The 25531-nt window shown below is 39.9% G+C and overlaps 1 protein-coding gene across 1 annotated transcript in view; it reads left to right on the top strand.

Annotated features, from left to right (window-relative positions):
- Ube2d2 (ubiquitin conjugating enzyme E2 D2) overlaps positions 1-25531 on the top strand; it is a 65359-nt gene that overhangs the window by 22289 nt on the left and 17539 nt on the right. The window contains exon 4 of the mRNA XM_010613911.1: positions 23244-23307. Within this exon, the coding sequence (XP_010612213.1) occupies positions 23244-23307 (64 nt within the window). The remainder of the gene's footprint in view (positions 1-23243; positions 23308-25531) is intronic.

Below are 25531 nucleotides of genomic sequence, written 5' to 3'. Positions count from 1 at the left end.
ATGAAACCCCAGGGAACAAAAAAAAAAAAAAAAAAACCAAAAAAAAAACCCAACAACAACAAAAAACAGGCAAACCATATATATTTTTGTTTGTTTGTTTGTTTTTGGTACCAGGGATTAAATTCAGGTCCTTGTGCTTGCAAGGCAGGCACCGGGACCAATGAGCTAAATCTCCAGCCCTATATTTTGCATATTGGGTGAGGCAAAACAGATATATCCAAAAAGTGTCAAGTAGTTTATTTTCCTCTAGTATCAGATACAATAGAAATATTACACATTTTAAAGACATTTGTCTCTTCCTGAATACTGTGTTTGTTTGCACAAGTTGCCTAGTGAATGTACCTAAAATACAGTAGGCTTACAAGCATTCTTCATTTAATGACTGAGTTATTTTCCTTAACTATATTGTTAGTTGAATTGCTTGCAAATAAAGAATTGTATATATAATATGTACACTGCAGTGTTCAGAACAAAGAAATGGTGAAAGAAACTTCTAGCTTGATGATGACTTCGCTTTTATTTGCATAACTTTTACATGCAGCATTGTAATGTATAACAACATAAAATTAAAGTACTATACAGTCAGCAGAAATTATAGTACTATATAAATGAGATATACCAGGGCCCAGGATTTAGCTCAGTGGCACCATGCCTGCCTTGCAAGTGCAAGGTCCTACGTTCAATCCCCAGGACCAAAAAAAACCCAAAAAAACCCAAACAACAAAAACTAAAGTGTATTGTACAAAAAACATTGAGGCTTTATAAACAAGATGTAGAAAACTACACACACACACAGAGCACACCTGAATTCAAATAGCACACCTTGGTTTAAGTCTGAACAGTTTGTTTTGTTTTTTTTGAGAAAGGATCTCATGATGTACTTCAGGTTGGCCTTGAACTCATTATGTAGCCCAGGCTGGCCTTGAATTTTAACAGCTCCTGCCTCTGCCTCCTGAGTGCTGGAATTACAGGTGTGTGCCACCACACCTATCCAAGGTTTTTGTTTTTAGTTAGCCAGGGTCTCACTATGTGATTCAATCTGACCTTGAACTTACTATGTATGTCACCAGGCCGGCCTCAAATTTGGGGAACGATTATCTTGTCTCAGCCTCCCCAGTGCTGGGATTATAGGCATCCGTGCTAAGCAGGTAGGTTGTTAAACAAGGAATATCTGTGATTAGGAATAGCTGGGATTACAGGCATGCCTGGCTGATGACCAAATTTTAATAAACTTTTAATAACCTTGGACTTTTTTCTTTTTGAATAATTGTCTAATAATCTCAAGCATTTAGAAAAGTTTCAGATACTACAAAAGAGTGTTTTTTTCTTTAGCTATTTCAGAGGAAGTTGCCAACATGATGCTTCATCAATTCCCTGCCCTGCTTTGTGTGGTAATTGGGATTGAACCTAGGGCCTCACACATGCTAGTTTTCTATTGTACCTCTAGCTATCACATTTAATTTAATTTGGGGGGGGGCTGGGGATTTAGGTCAGTGGTTCTTCCACCTGCCTTGCAAGCCTAAGGTCCTGAGTTCAATCCCTGGTACAAAAACAAATAAATAATTTTATTTATTTATTTAGGTACGGGGATCAAACTCAGAGGACCTTGTGTTTGCAAGGCAGGTGGTGGAACCACTGAGCTAAATCCCTGCCCTACATTTAATATTTTGAGGAATTGCCATACCATTTCCCACATTGTACCATTTTGTATTCCCATCCACTAGTGAGCAAGGGTTCTGTTTTTTCCCCACAATTTTGTTAATACAGTACTTGTTGGATTTTGTTTGGTTTGGTTTGATACAGGGATCAAACTCAGAACCTTGTGCTTGTGAGGCAGGCGTCAGAACCACTGAACTAAATCCCCATCCCAGTTTTTGTATTTTTGGTAGTTTTTGGTTTGGGGCTATCCTAGTGGGGTATGTGGTATAATGATATTTAATCCTTTTCTTTCATTTGTTTTCGCACTGGGAATTTAACCAAGGCCCTTCATTAGTGAGTTGTGTCCCCAGACTTTTCTTTGCTACTGGGGATCGAACACCATACCTTGCATTTGTGAAGCAGGCAGTGGCACCGATGAGCTAAATCCCTGGCCCCCCAAACTTATTTTTTTATTTAGAGACAGGATCTCACCAAGTTTTTGTTTCCCAGGTTAGATTTTTGTCATTGGTGAGACAAGTACCCAATAGCCACAAGTTAAAGGAGGAAAGGTTTATTTGGCTCACAGTTTGTAGAGGTTTTGGTCCATAGTTGGCTGGCTCCATGGCAGGGTGACATGGCACAGGGGCATCACAAAGGAGAAATAGTCTATAGCAAGCAGGCCGATGAGAGCAAGCAAGAGACCTTAGTTACTTCTTTTGCCCCTTTGTATTCTATCTAGGATACTGGAATTGGGGCAGTACCAAGCCAACCAGTGGGTTGATTTAGTAATCACCCTTAATCCCAGCATCACAGAGACTATCCAGCCTCTCCTGTAAAAGCCCCACCCATGACTACTTTGGGGGGACATCTGCATACAAGCCGTAACAGACTTGAACTTCTGCCTCAGCCTTTTAAATAGCTGGGATTACCAGTTTGCATCACTGTGCCCAGCTAGTTCTTTTTTTATCTATCTATCTATCTATCTATCTATCTATCTATCTATCTATCTATCTAATCTCTCTGTCCTTTTTTGTATGAGGGGTTGAACACCGGTCCTCGCGCTTGTGAGGCAGGGTAGCGAACCAGGGAGCTAAATCCCCGGCCCTTTTTGTCTATTTTTAGACAGAATCTTGATATTATAGCCCAGGGTGGCTTTGAATTCATGGTGATTCTCCTGCCTCACCCATCTGAGTGCTGGGATTATAGCTGTGCACCACCATGCCCAGCTCTTTTTATATTCTGTCTAGGATACTGGGATTAGGGCAGTGCCCCATAGCCTTTTTTCTCCACATTACATTGTTTTGGTCTTATTTTTTCCCTCCACTTCTTCCCATATTGAAGATGGTGAATTACTAGATGAGATGGCTGTTTCCTCAGTTTCCAGTTGTCTATCCTGACTTAGGAGGACAGTAAGAAAACTGATTAAGGGCTGGGGATTTAGCTCAGTGTTTCCAGCGCCTGCCTCACAAGCGCAAAGGCCGGAGTTTGATCCCTGGTACAAAAAAAGAAAAAAGAAAGCTGATTAAATAGGTTGAACATAAATTGATGAACTTTGGCAATATCGTGTAGTATTCAGGTTATGCTGTGCTGGCTGTGCTTTTTAGCCTAGATGAACCTCTGATGGCAGTATATTTTATAGCTTTTTATCTTGTGCTGGTCAGATTTTCCTGAGAAGAATCTTGTTATGTCCTGCCTGGAAGATACAATTAGTCTCTCCATATCTGAGGGTTCCATCTCTTTGGATTCAGACAACCACAAATTGAAAATATTCAATGAAAAACTGGTGTCAGTACAGAACATATCAAGATTTTTTTCTTGTCATTATTCCCTAAGTATAATTGTTTTTATGTAGCATTTATTTCAAGATGTTTCAGGTGTTTAGATGATGTAAAGTATATGGGATTTAGGAAGGTTATACTCAAATACCAAGTATTTTATATGTGTAAATATTACCTCTTTTTTTTATTTTTATTTTTTTATTTTTTAGATAGGATCTCATTATGTAGCCCAGGCTGACCTTGAGCTCATGTTGAGTCTCTTGCCTCAGTCTTCAGAGTGCTGAGATTACAGGTATGGGCCACTACACCCAGCTTGATTACTGCATTATTTTTTGTAATAGGTGTAAGCATCCACAGATTTTGGTATGGGGGAGTGGAACCAACTGCTCCCTCTGGGGACAGCTATATAGGCCTGAGTGCTGATATGGTAAGGCAGCGGCCAGGAATGATACTAAATATTCTAGAATGAATAGATAGGACAGTCCTCAACAACAAAGAATTATCTGGCCCCAGAGTGTCAGTCATGGTGAGGTTGAGAAAACTTTGAGATAAGGACTTCTTAAAAAGCACACAGTTGAGCATAGTGGCATGTGCCTATAATCCCAGTGCTCTGGGAAGCTGAGGGAGGACAGACAGCAAGTTCAAATCAAGTCCACCCAACTTAGCAAGATCCTCCTCAAAATAAAAAATTTTAAAAGGGGATGGAAATGTAGCTCAGTGCAAAGATCCTGGCGTCAATCCCCAGTACCAGTAGTGTGTGTGTGTGTGTGTGTGTGTGTGTGTGTGTGTGTGTGTGTGTATGTACACATCTGTTAGCACTTCTAAAATTATGAATGAATTTTTCCTGTTATCACACATCCAGTTCTTAGCTGGGGATTTAGCTCAGTGGTTCCAGCGCCCTCACAAGTGCAAGAATGCAAGTTCGATCCCTGGTACCAAAAAAAAAAAAAAAAAAAAAGTCCCATTCTTTCAGAGCTCCAAGAGAGCAAGAAAAGTTTTAAAGACTGGGCCTATAACTGGTATTATCATGTTTACTTTATTTTGTTGGTTAAAGTAAGATGAAGAAATAAAGAGGAGATGCAGACTTTTTTTTCCCTTTCTTCAGCTCACTGGCTGAAGCTAGGGCCTTGTGTGAACTAGGTAAGTGTTCTACCACTGAGCTATGTCCCTACCCCTCTCCCTTTTTATTTATTTATTTATTTTTCCTGAGACAAGGACTTGCTAAGTTGCTTAGCCTAATCCTGAACTTGCATTCTCCTGCCTCAGCTTCCCCAATAGATAGGATTGCAGGTGCCCAGTGATCAGTTATCAATCTTCTTGATAAGAGCAGTGGTATGCTTATAAGGGAGGGAAGATGTTGCCAGCCATTTTGAATACTATGTATTGCAGGATATTGTAGTAAAATTTTTGGAAATAAATATTTTAACATACTTTTTATATAAGGTTTATGTGACCTGAATTTTAAAGTTTTGTATGACCAATTAATATGGGAAAGGGAGTGGTACTACATGCCTGTAATCTCAGTACTCTGGGAGATGGGCAGGAGGATCAAGTGTTTGAGCAACTTCAATGACTGAGACCTCATTTCAAAATTTAAAATTAGGGCTAGGGATTTAGCTCAGTGGTTCTGGCACCTGCCTCACGAGCACAAGGAGTTCAATCCCTAGTACCAAAAAACTTTTTTAAAATTAAAAGATAAATGAGGGATGGGGCTGTGTGTCACTTTGAAGGCCCTTAGTCCAATCCCCAGTACTGCCTTTAAGGGGGAGGGGAAGGAGGGAGAGAGAAGGTGGGGAGAGAAAGAGGAAAAGGAAAGGCTGAAAGCAAAAAATTTTTTGGAAAGATACAATCATTTTACTTGGGCCCTTGTCTTTCCTGTCAGTTACTTGGTACATAACTTTGTTTAGCCTAGTGCTAAAAGGTTAAGGATACAAATTTTAAAAGTAAAAAGATAAAATTTAGTCACAGTGAGAAAATTTCATTCTAGCATCTTGTTCCTACTGAGATTTTTCATAGTCTTTTTTTTTTTTTTTTTTTTTTTTGTAGGGTTGGGGATTTAGCTCAGTGATGCCGCCACCTGCCTGCCTTATAGTCTTGTCCCAGGCTGGGTCCTACTAGGCTAGCCTTGCGCTCACTGTTTAGTGCCTGTGTAGCTCAGGCTGGCTTTGAATATATGATCCTTCTGCCTTAGTCTCCTGAGTGCTGGGGTTATAGGTGTGTGCTGCCACTCTCAGCTATTTCATAGTCTTTGTGTGTGTGTTTGGGAGGGGGTGGTGCTGGGGATTAAAAACAGGTGTGCTCTACCACTGAATAACCCCCAGCCTTTATTTGAGACCAGCTCACTAAATTTTCCAAACTCAGGATCTTTCTGACTCAGCCTCCTGATTAATTGGGAGAAAGGTTTATGCCATCCCACCTAGATAAGTCATTGTCTTTTTTTCCCTCCCTCCCTTGTTGGATTTTTTGTTTTGTTTTTTGGTACTGGGGATCAAACTCGGGACCTTGTGCTTTCAAGGCAGGTGGTGGAACTACTAAGCTAAATCTGCCCCCCTTGACAGTCTTCTGCTGTAGTTCAGTCTGGCTTTGACCTCTTTATATAGTCCAGGCTGGCCTCTAACTTGGTACCTCATGGTCTTGGTAGCCTGCTCCAGGTTGATAGGCTGTGCTTTTGGGCGAGAGATTTAACTCATAACATTTTCATACTTCTCTTTTCCCATACAACTGCTTCTCTGATTGCTGCATCCTCTGTTTTTTGTTTGTTTGTTTTGATACCAGGGATCAAACTCTTGTCCTTGCGCTTGCAAGGCAGGCAGCAGAACCACTGAGCTAAATTCCCGGCCCTCCTCTGTATTAATACCAAAAATGCTCTCAGAATCCTCAAGTAGTGCCACTGTAATTGATTTATGAGTTAAACATTCCCTGAAGGTTAGTTGGTCATATTTTTTTCTCTCATGGAGTTTATTGGTACTCTTTAAGTATACAGTACAGTTACATTCATCATTGGGATCTCCTTCCTTGTTTGCTTCCTTCCTTCCTTCCTTCCTTCCTTCTTTCCTTCCTTCCTTCCTTCCTTCCTTCCTTCCTTCCTTCCTTCCTTCCTTCCTTCCTTCTTTCCTTTATTTATTTATTGGTACCAGGGATTGAACTCGGGTCCTTTCACTTGCAAGGCAGGCAGCAGAACCACTGAGCTAAATCCCCGGCCCAGGGATCTTGTACCTTTACATGACAGATCTTGGTTCTCATTTTTTCCCTATACCCCTGCCCTCCCTTCACCCCCTTCCCCCTCCCCTATTTACAAAGACTTTATTTCCATTTTTCCTTTTCCCTTATTTCCTCTCCCCTACCCTTTCCACTTCCCCAATACCTTTAGCCTTTTCTTCCTATTTCACGTTGTCAATTATACAATTTACTTACACTTTCAGTTTTTCACACCAGAGAAACTATTTTAAATGCACCATATTAAAAAGTGCTTACTACATAGAATGGTAAATGTATGAGGAGCTAGATTTGTTTACTCTGATTTAAACATTACATGATGTAAATATGCACTTATGTGTGGTATTTCTTTTTTTTTTTTTTTTTCGTTGAGATAAGAGGCTTTCTTACTGTGCTGTTTAGGCTGCATGGTAACCTTCAACTCACTGTGCAGCCCAGGCTGGCCTCAAATTTATGCAGTCCTCCTACCTCAGACTCCTTTAGGGCTGGGATTACAAGTGTACACCACCACACCTGGCTGGTATTCTTTAAATACATACATTTTTTCTCCCCCTGCCCCCCACCAGGGATTGACCTTGTGTTTGGGAGACAACCGTGGCACCACTGAGCTGAATCCCTGGCCGCATTCATACATTTTTCTGATCTGCAGTCAGACACATTATCCATTGCACCACTGGCCTGTGCCCAAATACGTTTTTTTGCGTAAATATTCATTACTATTTTTGAAAATATGCACATGCCATCTTTTTATTGAATAAAAAGTTAACCTTGTGCTTTTTATTTGTTTATTTATTTTTATTAATTTTTTTGGTACTGGGGGATTGAATTTTGGGTCTTTGTGCTTGTGAGGCAGATGGCAGAACTACTGAGCTAAATTCCCACCCCATCCCGGTGCTTTTTTTAAAAACCTGATTTTAGGACCAGGGATTTAGCTCACATAGTAGCTGTGGTGCTACCGCCTGCTTCCCAAGTGCAAGGTCCTGAGTTCGATCCCTGGTACCAGAACTAAATAACCTGATTTTAAAAAGTTATGCTTTGTTCCTAATATCACAAAGTATGATTGAGGGGGCCTTATTATTTTGTTTACTTGGGATTGAAATGAGGGCTGGGGCACTGAACTATATCCCCAGTAACCCCTTCCTTTTTTTTCTCCTCATTTTTGAAGCAAGTCTTTCTAGTTGCCCAGGCTGTGGTTGAACTTGTGGCCCTCCTGCCTTAGCACCTCAGAATGGTGGGATTACAATTTTTAAAATGATTTGTGGAGCCAGTTGTAGTGGCATACTATCTGTAATCCTAGCACTTGGGAGGTTGAGGCAGGAGAATTGCTGAGTGAGACCCTGTTTCAAACAGTGTTTTTTTTCTGATACAGGGGGATCAAACTCAGGGCCTTGCACACTTGGAAGGCAGGTTTGGCACTTCTGAGCTAAACCCCCAGCCCTCGCACAAATATTTTTGATATAGGTAGTACTGGGTTAATACCAGATCATTGCCCAATCTAACTCTGGGCATGAATTTTCATGAATTTTCTGACCCTTGCTACAGATAACATGACTGTCTTTTTAGGGTGCGAATTTCATCACAAAAGTATTCATTTTTCTTATTGTCATGGTATTATAGTATCTTCCCTCAAGATAATAGTAGTAGTTAGTAAGTGTTCTGATATTGTGTACAAGCATTGAAGATACTTGATTAGATGCCCTGTTAGATACATTCAGTGTGGACAAAGGGCTCCTATCTCTAAGCTCACATAAAATGTAATTTTTGAAAGACTTTCTTTTTTTTTGAGACAGGGTCTTGCCATGTAGCCTGGGCTAGCCTCAAACTCACAGTGATCCTCTTGCCTCAGCCTCCCAAATGCTGGGATTACAGGCGTGCACTGCCATTCCTGGCTTTAAAGACATTTTTTGAGTGCACCTATTTACAGTTATCAAAAGTGTCTAGTTATGCTTCTTTCTTTTTGGAGACAGAGTCTGTGTGTATGTAGTCAGATACAGTGTAGCTGGTCTCACATCAGGGCAGTCCTTCTGCCTCAGCCTCCCAAGGGCTAGAATTACAAATAGTGTCTAGTGTTGGAGGCTGTACTGTTCCAGGGAAACTTACAGATCTTTGTCAGTTGGTGGTTTGAATAATTGTTTTGTAATATGTATACTCTTATGTTTGAAACTCGGTTCTGGCTTTTCTTTCTCTCCTTCCTCCTTCCCTCTCCCCCTCCCTCTCTCTCCATCTCCTTCCTTCCCTTCCTCTTGAATTTGGAATGTAGCTCAGCAACTTCAGCTCTTGCCTAGTGTGTGCAGAACCCTGGTCTCAATTCCCAGCACAGAGCATGGGGAGGGAGCTTGACTTGTTTCACCTTTGATATATCACATGAGGCAGGTTTTTGTAGCTATGTATGCAGTCTCCCAGCATAATTAAATTTAGCAGCTTGATTGTTGGTCTGCTCATCTTAAAGAGCTTGTCATTCATTGTATGAGAAGACTGGTGTAACCATGGTAAGGTTCATCATTTTGAACTGTTAGTTTGGGACAAAAACATGACTATGCTTTGGAAGTGTGAAGTCCATATAAAGTATTACTTTTTAAGATTCAAGAATTTATATTTCTAAGTTACCACATATGCTACTTACTAAAAATAGTTAATGCCGACTCTTTGGAGAGACGTAGTTTTTGTTTTGTTTTGTTTTGTTTTTGTTTCTGTTTTTTTGTACCGGGGACTGGACTCAGGCCCTTGTGCTTGCAATGTAGGCACCGTAACCACTGAGCTGAATCCTCAGCCCGAGAGATGTAGTTTTTAACAATGTGTCGAGTGTAATGAGAAATAGATGTGATTTTACCTCTTTTTGAGGTTTCTACTATGCTGCCACTTTAGCACAGAAGCACACCAAAATAAGTGATAATTAGGGGTCAGGGATTTAGCCCAGTGGTTCGTTCTGCTGCCTGCCTTGCAAGCTCAAGGGTCCCGAGTTTGATCTCCGGTACAAAGGAAAAAAAAGATAAATGACCATTCAGTCCTACTCCTATCCCCCCCCCCATTGTTTTCAGGTTTGGGATTTGGTGATTAGTGTCATAGAAGGGTGTGGCAATAACCTCTGACAAATACATAAGTTCTTTCAGATCCTACTTTGTTATGTAGTTGTCTAAGATTATATTCAGCTGATAGAAGATCCTGATTACCCAGAAACCACGAAGGAAACTCCTTCGTAGCTTGCAGTGTTTTCTTTGGAGTTTCGTAGTGAAATCTTTTGGCATAGATGTTCTACCATCTGTCTATTTGCACATAGACTCTTCCCATCTACCTGGCTATGTGCCATACTCATTTTGGATGGAGGAATAGAGAACAGAGACCACTGCCTCAGTAACTGACAGTTGAGAGAATTTCATACCCTGACAAAGGGAGTCAAATCCTATGTGGAGGGAGTCAGACCTGCCCTCAGCATTTAGCCACCCCAGCTCATTAGCTAGAGCAGGTGGTAGCAAGGAAAAGTTGTTTTTCTGCTTTGCTACCCTGTGTGCTCCCCTACTTACTATGGAAGTAGTCTTACTTAGGATTTTCCTATATTATCAGTCATTTATTCAGTGATCTTTTATTTTGACTCTGATTACCAAGATTCTAAACTTGAACTTTGTTAGGAGTGGTATCTTAAGACTACAATATCAGAGTCTGAGATTTTTTTTTTTTTTTTTTTTTTTTTTTTTTTATGTACCGGGGATTAAACTTGGGTCCTTGCACTTGTAAGGCAGGCCACCGAACCACTGAGCTAAATCCCCAGCCCAGAGTCTGAGATTGTTATGTTTTTATGTACCTCCATTGAGTCTAAGAAGCCATATCAAAAGATTTGTCATTATTATACTAAGAAAGCATTGCCAATTAAGTTGACATGGCATTGATTGGGAACATGCAGTCTGATTTCAGGCATGTTAAAAATGCATCTTACTCTGTTGGTGGGAGTGCAGACTGCAGCCACTGTGGAAATCAGTGTGGAGATTCCTCGAAGAACTAAAATGGGAAGTTCCATTTGACCCAGCTGTTCGCCTTCTTGGTATCTTCCCAAAAGAATTAAAAGCCTCATATCACAGTGATATATGCACACCCATGTTTATAGCAGCACAATTTGTAATAGCTAAATCTTGGAAACAGCCCAGATGTCCATCAACCAGCAAATGGATAAGATGCAGGGCTTTTTCTTTTTTTTTTTTTTAATGATAGAGTACTACATGGCTATAAAGAAAGAAAAGCTTGAGACATTCATAGCTGAGTGTATGCACCTTGAGACCATACTCTTAAGTGAGATAAATCAGACACACATGTTTAAATACTGCATTGTTTCTCTGGGGTAAGAATCAAAAATTGAAATAAGGACGAAAATGTACAATACATATTGTGGGAAATGGGAAGAAAATGTTCAAATGAGAAAGGGAGCAAAGGGAGGGGGAGGGACAAAGGAAAGAAGAGACTAGGGGAAAAAAGGAGAAAATGGAAAATAAATCTTTTGTACTTGAGTACAAAAAGGTGGGTGGGGGGTAAGATAAGCAGGGTGTGGTGGCACACGCCTGTGATCCCAGCACTTGGGAGGCTGAGGCAGGAGGATAACTGTGAGTTTGAGACCGGCCTGGGCTGCATAGTGAGTTCCAGGTCAGTCTCAACTACATAGTGAGACCCTGTCTCAAAAAACAAACAGAAGCAAGATATATCATGTACTGGAACAAATTCCCTATGATTAGTGTCACCTTTATGTATATCTAAAATGTACCAATAAATATGTTGCTTTAAAAAATGCATCTTACAGTTAAAGAAATATGGTATTAATAATACCTTTTGTGCCCAAGTCGCGAAGTCCCCCAAAACCACCAAGGAGTCAGGTCCGATGCAATTACAAGAGGAGTTTATTGCAAGCTCGAGCCTGGATCCTTGGGTGTCACCGTCATAGCGGCTTCAGACCAAGAGTCCAGACCCATCTTTGAAGCAGGATTATATAGGGTTGGGGAGGCTCTCCCTTTTTATAGATGCTATTTTTATCTTTCGCTTATTCTTGGATATTTGAGGGGTATTGGGAGGGCACTTACGGAAAATTATTAGTACCTACGTTCTGACCGAACATGTGATTATCTTAAGCTGACTAATGCCAAGATCAGTTCCTATTGATTATCCTAAGCAGGGATAAGCAGGAGAGACTCATTTTTAGATCATAAAAAGAGGAACAGAAACACAGGGTGGAGGTGGCCTAAGACAGAGCTACCCTAAAAAGAGGAACAGAAACACAGGGAGACTGTCACACAGAATGGAGTTATACAGAATGGAGTTTTTGCAGCTCTATTCTGGGCAAGGGGCACAGAGGGAGCCCACCTCGACCTGAAAACTTGGTCCTTACACTTTGTTTAGGTAGTAAACATGTCATTGAACTTTGCAGTTGAGAAATATTCACTAAGCAATTCTCATGGACTATGTGCTGAGCAAAAAGAGGTTAGCCTCCTATTTGTTACTGGCTCAAGAGACTTTAAATAAGCACACAGATAAATACGAATCATACTAATTTTAAAAGCAACTTCATTGTCCAGTAGTTCTAATAAAGAACAAATGGAAATAGGATGAGGGCTTCTAGGAAGACCTAACCACAACATTTAAGTGAAGCCTGGAGGTGCATAGAAGAGATGAGGATGGGGAGAGTAGTGTGTTCGTAGGGACATGGACTGCTTGAAATTAAAAAGCCAGTAAATTAAGAGAAGTTTTTATAAACAATGGCATACTGTTCAGAGTAAAGAATGAAAATCTTTTATTTGTAACAACATAGATGAATCTGGAGTACTTTATTAAGTGAGAAGCCAGGCACGAAAACAAATAACCATATAATCTCACTTCTATGAAATTAACCAGTGTATCACCAGTGTGAAATCTAAAAGAATGGTTTTGGGAGGGGGATTTGGTTGCCGAGTTTGAAAGCTGGGGGTAGAATTTGGTCAAAGGATACAAAGGGTCAAATAAGAGGAATAAGAGCTCTTGTGCAATGTAGGTGTAGTTAATAAAGTACTGCCTTCTTCACTACTTAGGCCCCTTGTCTTGTTCTGAACTGGCCTGAAAAAGGCCTGGCACCTGTGTCTATTTTAGCTTCCTAATAATTATTGCTATTTTTTGTTGTGCTGGGGATGAACCCAGGACCTCAGGTGTGTGAAGCAAGCACTCAACCACTGGTCTGTATGCCCAGCTCTGTACTGTATTCTTGAAAATTGGTGGGAGAGTATGTTTTAAGTGTTCCCCCATTTAAAAACTATTAGGTCACCAGGCATGGTCATATACACCTGTAATCCCAGCACTCAGGAGGCCGAGGCAGGAGGATCACTGTAAGTTTGAGACGAGCTTGAACTACACAGTGAGACTCTGTCTCCAAAAAAAAGGGAAAAAGTTAGGTAATGCATATATTAGTTGAACATGGTTGTGGTGGCACACACCTGTAATCCTAGCATTCTAGGAGGCTGAGGCAGGAGGACCACAAGTTTCTCAGCCTGGATGACTTAGTTTGACCCCCTCTCAAAAAACATTTTTGACAAGGGGGTGCTGAGGATGTAGCTGAGTGTGAAGATCTTCAGTTCAGTCCTTTAGTAGTGTCCCTGTCCAAAAAAATGTTTAGGTTTTCATGTTCTATCTCATCTGCCACAGGCCCCCCTTCCACTCAGCCCTAGGAAAGATTCTCGATTCTCAGTGATGAATAAGATAGCCAGCTACAGTGGTGTTTGCCTGTAGTCCCAGCTACTTGGGAAGCTAAGGGGAGGATGCTTTGTGAGCCCAGTAGTTTGACAACAACCTGGGGCAACAAAATAAGACTTCAAAATACATAATTAAACAAAAATCCACAAATAATAAACAGAATATTGCCTTTAATTGTGCCAGAACATTTTTCTTCAAAAAGAGAAATTCATTGTTCTCTAGTATTATCCAGTCTTATTCTTAAACATCTTTTCAGTTCAAGTTCAGGAATTAAATCTGTTTTTGCTTGTTTTGAGATATGACCTCACTATATAGTTCGGGCTGGCCTTGAATTTACTTCAGTGATCCTCCTGCCTCAAACTCCCAAGTGCTGGGATTTCAATAATTAAGTCCTTCCAGGTGTGGTAGCACATACCTGTAACCCTAGCATTCAGGAGGCTGAGGCAGGAGAATTGTTTCAAGTTCCAGGCTGACTTGACTTACATAGTGAGACCCTGTCTCCACTCCTATCCCCGCAAAAAGAAGAAGCTGTTTGGAAAAATAAGAAGGTCCATAAGGAATAAAAAGTTAATCTTGGGCCAGGGATTTAGCTTAGTGGCTATGCTGCCTGCTTCGCAAGCACAAGGTCCCAAGTTCAATCTCCAGTACCAGAAAAATAAAATAAAGCATGGAGATATTTATTTAGTTATTTATTTATTTATTTATTTAGGTTTTTTGAGACAGGGTCTCACTATGTAGTTGAGACTGACCTGGAACTCACTGTATAGCCCAGGCTGGTCTTGAACTCACAATGATGCTCCTGCCTCAGCCTTCCATGTGCTGGGATTACAGGTGTGCACCACCATGCCCAGCACAATAAGTTAATCTTAACAGGGTGGTATATGAGCATTTATCTTTGTAATTAGAAATGGTTGGTGGTTTTTTTTGTTTGTTTTTGTTTTTGTTTTAATCGGGGATAGAACTCAGGACCTTGTGCTTGCAAGGCAGGTGAGATGCCACTGAGCTAAATCCCCAGCCCTGCTTTAGATTTTTTGAGATAGGGTTTCACTGTGTAGCCCAGGCTGTCCTCAGACTCACAGTGATCCTCCCAAGTGCTGGGATTATAAGCATGTGCCACCACTCTCAGCTTGATATGCTTTAAAACCACAACTGTGCTTATTGTGAAGATAAATGTGTTAGTTACTTTTCTTGCTGCTGAGACAAAGTACCCAATACCCACAAGTTAAGGGAGGAAAGTTTTATTTAGCTCACAGTTTGTAGAGGTTTCAGTCCATAATCAACTGGCTCAAAGGCAAGGTGGCATGGCAGAGGGGCATCTCAGAGGAGAAAGTTTATAGTGGGCAGAAGGTAGCAAAGCAGCAATCAAGTAAGGGACAGCCACAGCTCTTTCTATCCTTTATATCTTATCCAGGATACTTAGGGTGGGTAGCACTCACATCCTTAATCAGAGCGCCCTTGATCCTAGCAGTGTACTGTGAATCAATCCCAGCATCACACTCAGGATCCAGCCACCTCTGAAAAAGCCCCACCTATGACTGCATGAGGCTTTGGGAGGACATCTAGACAGAAGCCATAACAATAGATAAAAATGATCTGGGAGGCCAAGATCAGCGGTAGAGTGCTTGCTTACCAAGCATAAGACTGGGTTCAGTCCCCAGCATTGAAAGAAGAAAATGATTTGGCACTTAATTTTAAATTTTTATTTTTTTATTAATTGTGTGCAGTATTAGGGATTGTAATCAAGGCCTTCATGATAAACTGCATCCTCAGCCCCTCTCACATATGTTTTGTAGTGCAAGGAATTAAACCCAGAGCCCATTTTTAATTGTTTTTGAATTTTGAGACAAGGTCTTGCTAAGTTGCCCAGGCTGGACTCAGAGTTGTAATCCTCCTGCCTCAGCCTCCCAGAGTCCTGAGATTATAGGTACGCACCACTATATCTGATTACCTTTTTCTAAACCTTTTCTTTGTTTTTTTAATGGTACTGGTACTTCACACTGAGCTACATTCTCTGTTCCTGTCTCTCTCTCTCTCTCTCTCTCTCTCTCTCTCTCTCTCTCTCTCTCTCTTTTTTTTTTTTTGAAACGGGGTCTCACTATGTAGTTGAGGCTGACCTAGAACTTACTATGTAGCTCAGGCTGATCTCGAACTCACAGCAATCCTCCTGCCTCACCCTCCCCAGTGCTGGGATTATAGGCGAGTGCCACCACACCTGGCTAGTCCCTTTCTTTTTGAGACAAGGTTTTTGCTGAATTGCCCAGACTGGGCTGGAACTTCTGGTCTTCCTGCCTCAGACTCCCAGAGTGCAGGGGTGACTTGTAATTTTTGTGGGGGAGGGATAGTGATAGCTGTATAATTCCTTTGCTTTTTTTTTTTTTTTTTTTTTTTTTATTGAACTCAGGACCTTGCACTTGTGAGGCAGGTGGTGGCACCACTGAGCTGACCTCTTGGCCCTCCTTTGCATTCTAGAAGCAGAAGAGAGAAGTCAACTGCAATTTATTTGATAGAGAGAACTTTGAACTCATTGTCTTAGGGGTTGTTTTGATTTTGATGGGTCTTGTCCTGTGGCCCAGGCTGGCCTTGAACTCCTGAGCTTCTACCTCCCAGGCTTCCTATCTCTGCTCCTTGAGTACTGGGGCTTCAGGTATGCACCACTGCACAGGGTCTTGTGAAAACTAATCTTAAACAAGTTCAATGCCTGATTTATTTGCTTAAGTTACCTAAGAGTGTAATGATGAAAAAGTATCAAAGTAAGATATAGAAAACTTGAATTGTGCCTGTTTTTCCTACTGATACCGGCAAGAATGTAATCAGACTTTGACTTTTTACACTTTTTAATGGTTACCCCTTTATTCAGTTTAAAAAAAAAGATTGATGTTGATATGTATTTCCATCAGTTTGTTTCTAGAATTAGCTTTGTTTTTTGGTTTTGTAATTCTCAGGGGTTGGCTTTTTCAGTGCTGGGGATAAAACCCAGGGCCTTCCCACTGAGGGACAGCCCCAGCCCTTCTTAAATTTTTTTCTTTTGAGACAGGGTCTCCCTAAGTCACTTAACTTGAACTTGCGACCCACCTCCTGCCTTACCCTCCTCAGTGCTGAGGTGAAAGGCATGCCCCACCATGTCCAACTTCACTTTCCTTCCAGATCTTGCTGGTAGTGAGTTTTCTACTGTCACCCTTTGTCTCTCATTCTTTAACTTACCAAACATAGGGGTGGGGATTTAGCTCAGTGGCATTGTCCTTGTCTTGCAAGCACAAAGTCCTGAGTTTGATCTCCAGTACTGCAATCAATCAATCAATAACTTACAAGACATAAAGGTAATCAAGCTTTGGTGCACATTATAGTTTTCTTTTCCTTTCTTTTTTTTCCTCATTGAGTTTATTGGTACATTTTAGGTGTACAGTTCAGTTACATTCATCATTGGGACCTTGTACCTTTATATGACAGGTCTCAGTTCTTTTTTCCCCATACCCCTGCCCTCCCTTCACCCCCTCCTCCCTTCCCTATTTACAAAAACTTTATTTCCATTTTTTCATATTTTTATATAATATTATGTAAGTTGATTTTTATTTAATTTATTTGTTATTTTAATTCAATCCAGTCTGTGACTTTATTATCATGGCTTTTGGGGGGCGGGTACCAGGGATTGAACTAAGGTCCTTATGCTTGCGAGGTGGGCTCCAGAACCACTGAGCTAAATCCCCAATCATTTTCTCATATTTTTTTCTTTTCCCTTATTTCCTTTCCCCTACCCTTCTCACTTTTCCTACACCTTTAGCCCTTTTCTTCCTGTTACACATTGTCAGTTATACCATTAGGATCTTATTTACAATTATAGTTTTTCATACCAGAGAAACTATTCAGTATTTACACATGTGTGACTTACTTATTTCACTTAAGAGTATAACATTATAGTTTTCTGACAGCCTTGTTTAGAGACTTTATATCTTGGTACCAAGGCATTGTTCTCAGGACCTTGCACTTAGAAGACAAACAGCAGCACCACTAAGCTCAATCCCTGGCTGAAGGCCTTGTTTAAATGAAAGCTGTTTCTTCTGCCTCAGTTATGTTTGTTTGTTTGAGACAAGGTTTTGCTCTGTAATTCAGGCTGGCCTCGAGCTCTTTAGTGATCCTTCTGCTTCAGCCTCCTGAGTGTTGGGATAACATATGTGTGCCACCATGCCCAACAGGACCTTAATTTTGAGGATAGTTTGGCTTTTCTCTTCTTTCTTTGTAGTTTAGTAATTCTAGAAAATATTCTATTTAATGTCCTGGGCAAATGCTGTATATATAGTTCTGCAATATTTCTACCTTGTAAATTTCTGATATTTTAGATGGAGACTTAAGAAGCATGGTTCTTATTAGGTTAGTTTCTTTATATTTTTGTTGTCTTACAAAATTGGAAATAAATCAGATTATCTCTTTTGACTGTAAAGTTATAATTCTGTGAATCCGCAATTGTCTTTGTAAATTTTTATACATATTCTGATTTTAACCACCCAAGATCTGTGGCCCCTGCTCCTCTACCCCATACTGGGGATGAACCAAGGACCTTCACACTGAGCTACATCCCAACCCTTTTTTAAATTTAAGCCAAAAGTATGAAAACTGAAGGGTAAAACAGATCTTTTCTATGCTGTCTTTATTTTGTTTTGTAATTGTTAAAATCGGGGAGGGGAGTGATTTGATAGCTAGGAAAGCTGGGCATGGTAGTAAATGCCTGTAGTCCCAATTCTTTTAGAAGGCTGAGGCCAGAGAATCAGTTTAGCTCACAAGTTCCAGGCCAGGCTGAGCAATGTTGTGAGATTGTCTCAAAAAACAAACAAACAAATAAACATGCCAATAAGATACATTCATTTTAACAAGTAGGCTTAACTTGCTTGCTCAAAGATAGTGAAAGGAAAATCTATCTATACATGAAGTAAAAGCCACATGTGGTTGCACACCTGTAAGCTCAAGGTCCTGAGTTCAATCCCAGTACCCAAAATGAAAAAAAAATCAGTCAATCCAGGGAAATAAAAAACAGGGAATAATCTTTTGGAAAATAATATTAAGGAACAATGTAAGAAATTAATTATTTCTGTTTACTACTGCACTAGAAATCATATTCCTAAGCTAAAAAGGAAATGTGTTAAAAAGTTCATAGCAAGTTGAACCTTACTTGAAAGTAAATTATTAGTTGGAATAAGGTTTAGGGGCTGTTTTAACTAAAACCAAAAAACTTGCTCCTTTTTTTTTTTGTCTTAATTCAAAGAGTCAAAATTGTTTATATCTCATAGTTTTGAGAGATTTTGTTCTGCTGTATTCCTTTTTGTTTTTGTTTTCCTTTTTATTGAGTTTATTGCTACATTCTAGGTATACAGTACAGTTACATTCATTACTGGGATCTTGTACCTTTACCTGACAGGTCTTGGTTCTCATTTTTTCCCCTTGTCTCTGCCCTCCCTTCACCCCCTGCCCCCCTCCCCATTTACAAACACTTTATTTCCATTTTTTCATTTTCTCATACTTTTTTCTTTTCCCTTATTCCCTTTCTCCTTTTTGTTTTTTTGAGACAATGTTTTGTTATGTAATCCAGGCTGCCCTCTGAACTCGCTGCTATCCCCAAGCTGGCCTAAAATTCATAGCGATCTTCCTGCTTCAGCTTTTTCAGTTATAGGATTACAGATGTGTTCTATCATGCCTGGCTGTGCTATATTCCTATGTGCAAGATTAGTATGCAGCAACACAGAAGTATTTTAGATGGAGTAAAATATGTAGTTTGCTCCTCCAGTAAGATTTTTTTTTTTTTTTTTTGGTGGTGGTGGTACTGGAGAGCAAACCAAAGGGCACTTTACCACTGTGCTATATATACCTTTGTCCTTTTATTTTGATTTAGGGTCTTTCTGAATTGCCCAGTCTTTCTCTCTCTTTTTTTTTGTAACGGGAATCAAACTTGGGTCCTTGTGCTTGCAAGGCAGGTGGCAGAACCACTGAGCTAAATCCCCGGCCCTGCCCAATCTTTCTCAACTCCTATATTCCTACTTCAACTTGCTGCAGCATTGACCACAGTTATTTTATTTATTTATTTATTGGTGGCAAATTTTCACATTTATTAAAGGTTAGGAAGAGGGCTAGGGATTTAGCTCAGTGGTTCCAGTGCCTGGCTAGCAAGCGCAGGGACCCAAGTTCGAGCTCCAGTACCCCCGCCCAGAAAAGGTAGGAGGAAACCTCAGAAGGATAGGACAAAACAGGCTCTGTAGATTGACTTTGGGCCAAGTAGAAAGAGGAAAATAAAAATAAACCATACACTGTAGGCCACCACAAAGAAGCATGATAACCTATTAATATTACTATTATTATTATTTAGGATTTTGAGAAAAGATAGAATATAAAGTCTTTTTAAATTAAGGATTTTCACTAGGTTTGGTGGTGGTGCACAGCTGTTATCCTAGCACTTGAGAGTCTGAGACTGGAGGATCAGCATGAGTTGAAGGCCATCCTGCACTACAAAGCAAAACCTTGTCTTAAAAATCAAAACAAAATAAAAATTAAGGATTTTCTTCTTTTCTTTTCTCTCTCTCTCTTTCTTTCCTTTTCTTTTCTCTCCCTCACTCTCTCTCTCTCTCTCCTTCTTCTCCTTCTTCTTTCTTCCTCCTCCTCCTCCTCTTCCTCCCCCCCCCCTTGTGCTTGCAAGGCAGACCACAGAACCGCTGAGCTAAACCCCTGGCCCTTTGTTTTTTTTTTTTTTTTTTTTTTGAGACAGGGTCTCACTATGTAGTTCAGAATGACCTGGAACTCACTGTGTAGCCTAGGCTGGTCTCAGTGATCCTTCTGCCTCAGCTTCCAGGGATTACAGGCGCGTGTCACCACGCCCAGCGGATTTTCTACTTTAACTGAGGGTTTCCTTCTCCCCTCTTTCACTACATTTAATTGTATATAATGTACTTTATTTCTCTTGCCCTTTCCAAAACAAAGTTTTTTCATAAACTGCTAATTCCTAGTTTTGGGGTTTTATCCTGGTCATACTCTTAATCCTAGTAATACGGATAGATAAGACTTAACCTGAATGTATTTTTTTCTTTGTTTTGATTTTTAGTTCTTTTTTCCCTTTACAAAAAAAATTTTTTTTGGTACTGGAGATCAAACTCGGGTCCTTGCACTTGCCAGGCAGGCGGTGGAATCACTGAGCCAAATCCCCGCCCTTTTACAAATTTTTTAAATCAATTTTCTTAAAATAGAAAGTCAAACTGAGTGTGGTGGCACACACCTATAATCCCAGCACTCAGGAAGCTGAGGTAGGAGGATTGCTGTGAGTTCAAGACCAGCCTGGGCTACATAGTGAGTTCCAGGGCAATCTCAACTACATAGTGAGACCCTGTCTCAAACAAAAACAAAAGCAAAAAAGTTTAAAAAAAAAAAGGTCAAAAGAGTTAGGTATCAAACCAAGTGATAAAGGGAACTTTGTTTAGCTTTTTTCTTTTTCTGTCCACGTGCTCTGTCTAGATCAGTGTCTTCCTTAAAGTTTTCATTTTGATGTAGAAATGTCAGTATCATTGGTTGTATATTTAGTTGAACTGGGCCTTCACTATTTAGATTACCTTCCAGATGGTGACAATTTTTAGTAACTTATTTTAATCCAAATTTATAGTCAGAAAGGCTAATTTTAAGCTGGGCATGGTGCTGGGAGCACTCAGGAGGCTGAGGCAGGAGGATCACTATGAGTTCGAGACCAGCCTGGGCTACATAGTGAGTTCCAGGTTAGTCTCAACTACATAGTGAGACCCTGTCTCAAAAAACCAAAAAAAAAAGGAAAGAAAAGGGCTAATTTTTTTGTAGGCAGTATATTCACTTTATAAAATTCAGAAGGTATAAAAGGAATATATGGAGTTTTGATTCTTACTATAAATCAAGCTTACTTAAAGCAGCTGTTGGTAACTAGACCCATGCGTATTAGATATTTTATTGACAAAGATGGATGATTACATGTATTTAATAATCAACTTTGAGAATTTGGGGGGTATATCTCAGTTGCTGAGCACTTCCCCAGCATGTTCAAGGCCCTGGCTTCAATCCCCAGTACTATAACAAAATAAACAACTTTGTCATATACATTATTTACAATAACATTAAACAATTTTAAGTAAAATTCCTCAATTCTCGATATACAGTTTGAGTTTTGACAAACATGTTGTACAACTAATATATTTGGACAACTACCAAAATCATGATTTCTGAAGCCAGGCGTGGTGGTGCATGCCTGTAATCCCAGTACTCAGGAGGCTGAGGCAGGAAGATCACTGTGAGTTCGAGACCAGCCTGGGCTACCTAGTGAGAGCCAAGTCAGTTTCAACTACATAGGGAGACCCTGTCTCAAAAAAAAAAAAAGAAAAAAAAATCTTGATTTCTGTTACATCACCTGCGCGTACACACACACACACACACACACACACACACACCCCTACCTACCTGTGTATTTGTATTCAGTCCCTTCCCTTCAGCCACTGGAACCATTAATCTGCTTTGTTTCTCTATAGTTTTACCTTTTCTAGAATGTCAGATAAATGCAATCATTTCATATAAGTCTTTTTTGTGTCTGGTTTCTTTTACTTAGCATTATGCTTTTGAAAGTCAGACATATCTGCTTTGAACCAAAGAAGTGTTAAATGAGTGTGTTAAATGTCTATTAGCCTACATTTGAGTTAGGTTTTAAAAATTAATTATGTCATACTGGCTTATGAAATGAACACATGAATCTTATGTACAGGTTAGATAAATCATGGATCTTGAGGTCAGATCTTGATATCACTTGGCATGGGAAAAGGTAATTCAATTTGAAAGGAGCAAAAGATTAGGGCTAAATCAGAAGTAAAATTTCATTTAATGCACATGGCAGGTCTTCAGAATAGCTTGTTAAATTCAAATTGTATTTCACTTGCAACCTCTTGAGTCAACCAAGAGTTCTTGCAGTACTGGTTTGTATTGCAGACATTTAGGAATGGGAATTGTACAGTAGGCTTTATTTATTCTTTGACACGGGCAGGAAATCTGTAGGAAGAGACAAAATCCAAAATCTGAGATACTTGAGAAAATGTTAAATCTTATCTTTTCTTTTTTGGTACTGGGGATCAAACTGGGACCTTGTGCTTATAAGGCAGGCAGTGGCCCTGGGTTTAGTAACTGCAAAAGAAAAAAAAAAGAAAGTGTTTGCATGGCCCTGGTTTGATCCCCCACATTTAAAAAAAATGTTGTGGTACACATCTGTAATTCCCTCATTCAGGAAGCTGAGGCAGGAGAATCACTATGAGTTCAAGGCCAGCCTGCACTGCACCAAAAAAAAAAAAAAAAAAGCAGAGTACTTGACTGTAGTCCAGAACCAGGGAACCTGAGGTGGAGAGATAGCTGGAGCTCAGGACAATCCTGGGCAACATAATGAGGTTACAGCAGAGGGGAAAAAGAAAAAGGAAAAGATTTTGGGGACTGGGGTATATAGCTCAGTGGTAAAGTACTTGCCCAGCATGTTGCAGACCCTGGGTATGACCCTAGCACCAGTAAAAGGCAGAAATTCTCCCCTGCCTCCCTGATTGAACTTGGTTTTGCTCCAGCATAACAGCCAAGTACTCTACAACTGAACATATTTTTGCACTAAAGAACTCAGAATATTTAAAGATTCATCATTTAGGCTGTGCGTAGTAGTGCACACCTACAATCCTGGCTCTCAGGAGGCTGAGGCAGGACTGAACTTGAGGCCAGCCTGATAGTGAGACTGTCTCAGAAAACAAACAAAATATTTACCATCTACTCCTTTGTCTTTGAAGGAATGATACTAAAAGAAATTTTCCAGTAAGTAGGACAAAGAATATTGGTAAAAGTGTAAATTTAGTAATAATGTAAAGTTACGTTTATGTTGAATAAATTTCTTTGTTTTTTCTTAAGGAATTGAATGACCTGGCCCGGGACCCGCCAGCACAGTGTTCAGCAGGTCCTGTTGGAGATGATAGTAAGTATTTAAATGGATATTTGCAAGCACAGCTTTGGGCCCTTGCAACTTTATTTATTTATTTATTCATTCATTCATTCATTCATTTTGGTATCAGGGATTGAACTCAGGACCTTGGCTCTTGCAAGGCAGGCGGCAGAGCCTAAACTAAATCCCCAGCCCTTAAATGGAATTACAGTGTAAACAGCTTAATACTACCTGTGAGGCCTCAGAACATATGACTATATCTCTCAAGGTTATTTTGTGTAAAGAGGTAATTTGCTACAGGAAGGGGGGCAGTTCACTGTGAGAGAGCCTACTTTTTCTGTGCCTCCAATCATCTGTGTTCACATTTGGAACTTTTTCTGTTCGGTATTATCTTTGTAGTTCTAATTTCTTCCTACCTGTCCTTCATTCCTTCTAGGTATTTTCCAGATATAAAATAATTTGAGATTCCCGGCATGGTGGCACTTGCTTATAATTCCAGCACTCATGGGGCTAAGGCAGAAGGATCGCCATGACTTTTGAGTTCAAGGTCAGCCTGGGCTATATAATAAAGTCAAGGCCAGCCTGAACTATATAGCTTCGTAGTTAGACCCTGTCTTTAAATGAATAAATAAATAAATAAATAAATAAGATAAGATAAAATGCTTGAGGTATTGCAGGGATGATCTGTTGTGTCTAGCTCTTTTTATTATTATTATTATTATTATTATTATTATTATTATTATTATTATTATTATTATTCATTATATTTGTAAAAGCAAGTATAATTTTACTACTACTACTGGGGATTGAATGCCTGGCCTTCCAGCTGAGCTATATCCCCAGCCCCCTCCCATTTTTCCTTTAAAAAAACATTTTTATTAGTATATTTTTGCAGTCCATGGCACATTCATCATGATGCCTTTTTATTTTTGAGACAGGGTCTCAGTAAGTCACTTAATAGCCCACGGTGGGTTTAAGCTTTATTTATCTTTACATTTAGGGTTATTAGAATTTTTAAAAAATGTGTCCCTTATAAGTTACCTGATTTGTAAAACTTCTCTTCTGTATATTTTATCACTTTCTCAATATTATCATTGTAGCATATAAGTTGTAAAGCTATTAATTTATTTTTGGGTTTTTTTGAGACAAGGTCTCACTGTGTAGTTCAGGCTGGATTGCAACTCATATGTAGCCCCAGGCCAGCTTCAAACAGCATTCTGTCTGCTTCTGCCTCCCCACTACTGCCTTTATGCGCATATGCCACCACACCTGGCTGATTTTAAATATTGATGAAGCCTAATTTATTTTTTCTTTTACTATTTGTGCTTGGGGAAAATACTTAAGCTAACAGTTTTTTGATTTGAGAAAGGAATGTAATTGTGCAAACATCAGTAGCAGCAAAGACAAATTACCTTGATAAAGAAAATTTTAAAAATGAAATTTAATTCCAAGACACTATATTTAAAGATCATCAACCTTTCTTGGCCTATTGGTACACACCTGTAATCCCAGCACTCAGGAGGCTGAGCAAGGCAAATTGCCATGAGTTTGAGGCCAGCTTGGACTGCATAGGAGGACACTGTCTCTAAAAAATAAACAAAAACATTTTACAAAGATCATCAGCCATTCTGAATTTTGAGAAATTTGACCTGGGCATGGTGACCACTCCTGTGATCCTGGCACTCTAGAAGGCTGATAAGAGGATCCTAAATTTGAGCCCACCCTGGGCAACTCAGTGAGACTGTCTTAAAATAAAAAGGGTTGGGAATAGCTCACTAAGAAGACCCTGGGTACAATCCCCAGTGCTGGGGGAGAAATTAATTCCTCATCTTTCTGTTCAGCTTTGAATATTTTGAGCTAGATATTAATTGTCAACAGTATCTACCTTTTCAAAAGAAAAGAAGGGAACTGGGCTGGGGATTTTGTTCAGTGATTCCGCCACCTGCCTCACAAGCTCAAGGTCCCTGAGTTCGATCCCTAGTACAAAAACAAAACAAAACAAAACTATCTTTAGAGCTTACAGTGGAGCTTCATTAGAGCTTACAGTAGAACTTCATTAAGCTTGGGTCACATGGATAGTGTTCCCTAATAAATGTTATACTTAAAAATTTTGCGAATGTTTGAGGTCACTTGAAATTTTATTACTCTTATCTGTGTCTTGCTGTGTAGCCTAGGCTGGCCTGCGATTCATGACGATCCTCATGTCTTGACCTGCTTAGTGCTGGGATTACAGATCTGTGCCACCTATTAATTACTG

This window comes from Fukomys damarensis, unplaced genomic scaffold (assembly GCF_012274545.1).
Source record: "Fukomys damarensis isolate Sample0158 unplaced genomic scaffold, DMR_v1.0_HiC HiC_scaffold_3, whole genome shotgun sequence".
NCBI classification, from domain to species: Eukaryota; Metazoa; Chordata; class Mammalia; order Rodentia; family Bathyergidae; genus Fukomys; species Fukomys damarensis.
The sequence above is the reverse complement of the archived record's forward strand: the minus strand, read 5'-3'. Positions and strand labels throughout refer to the sequence as shown.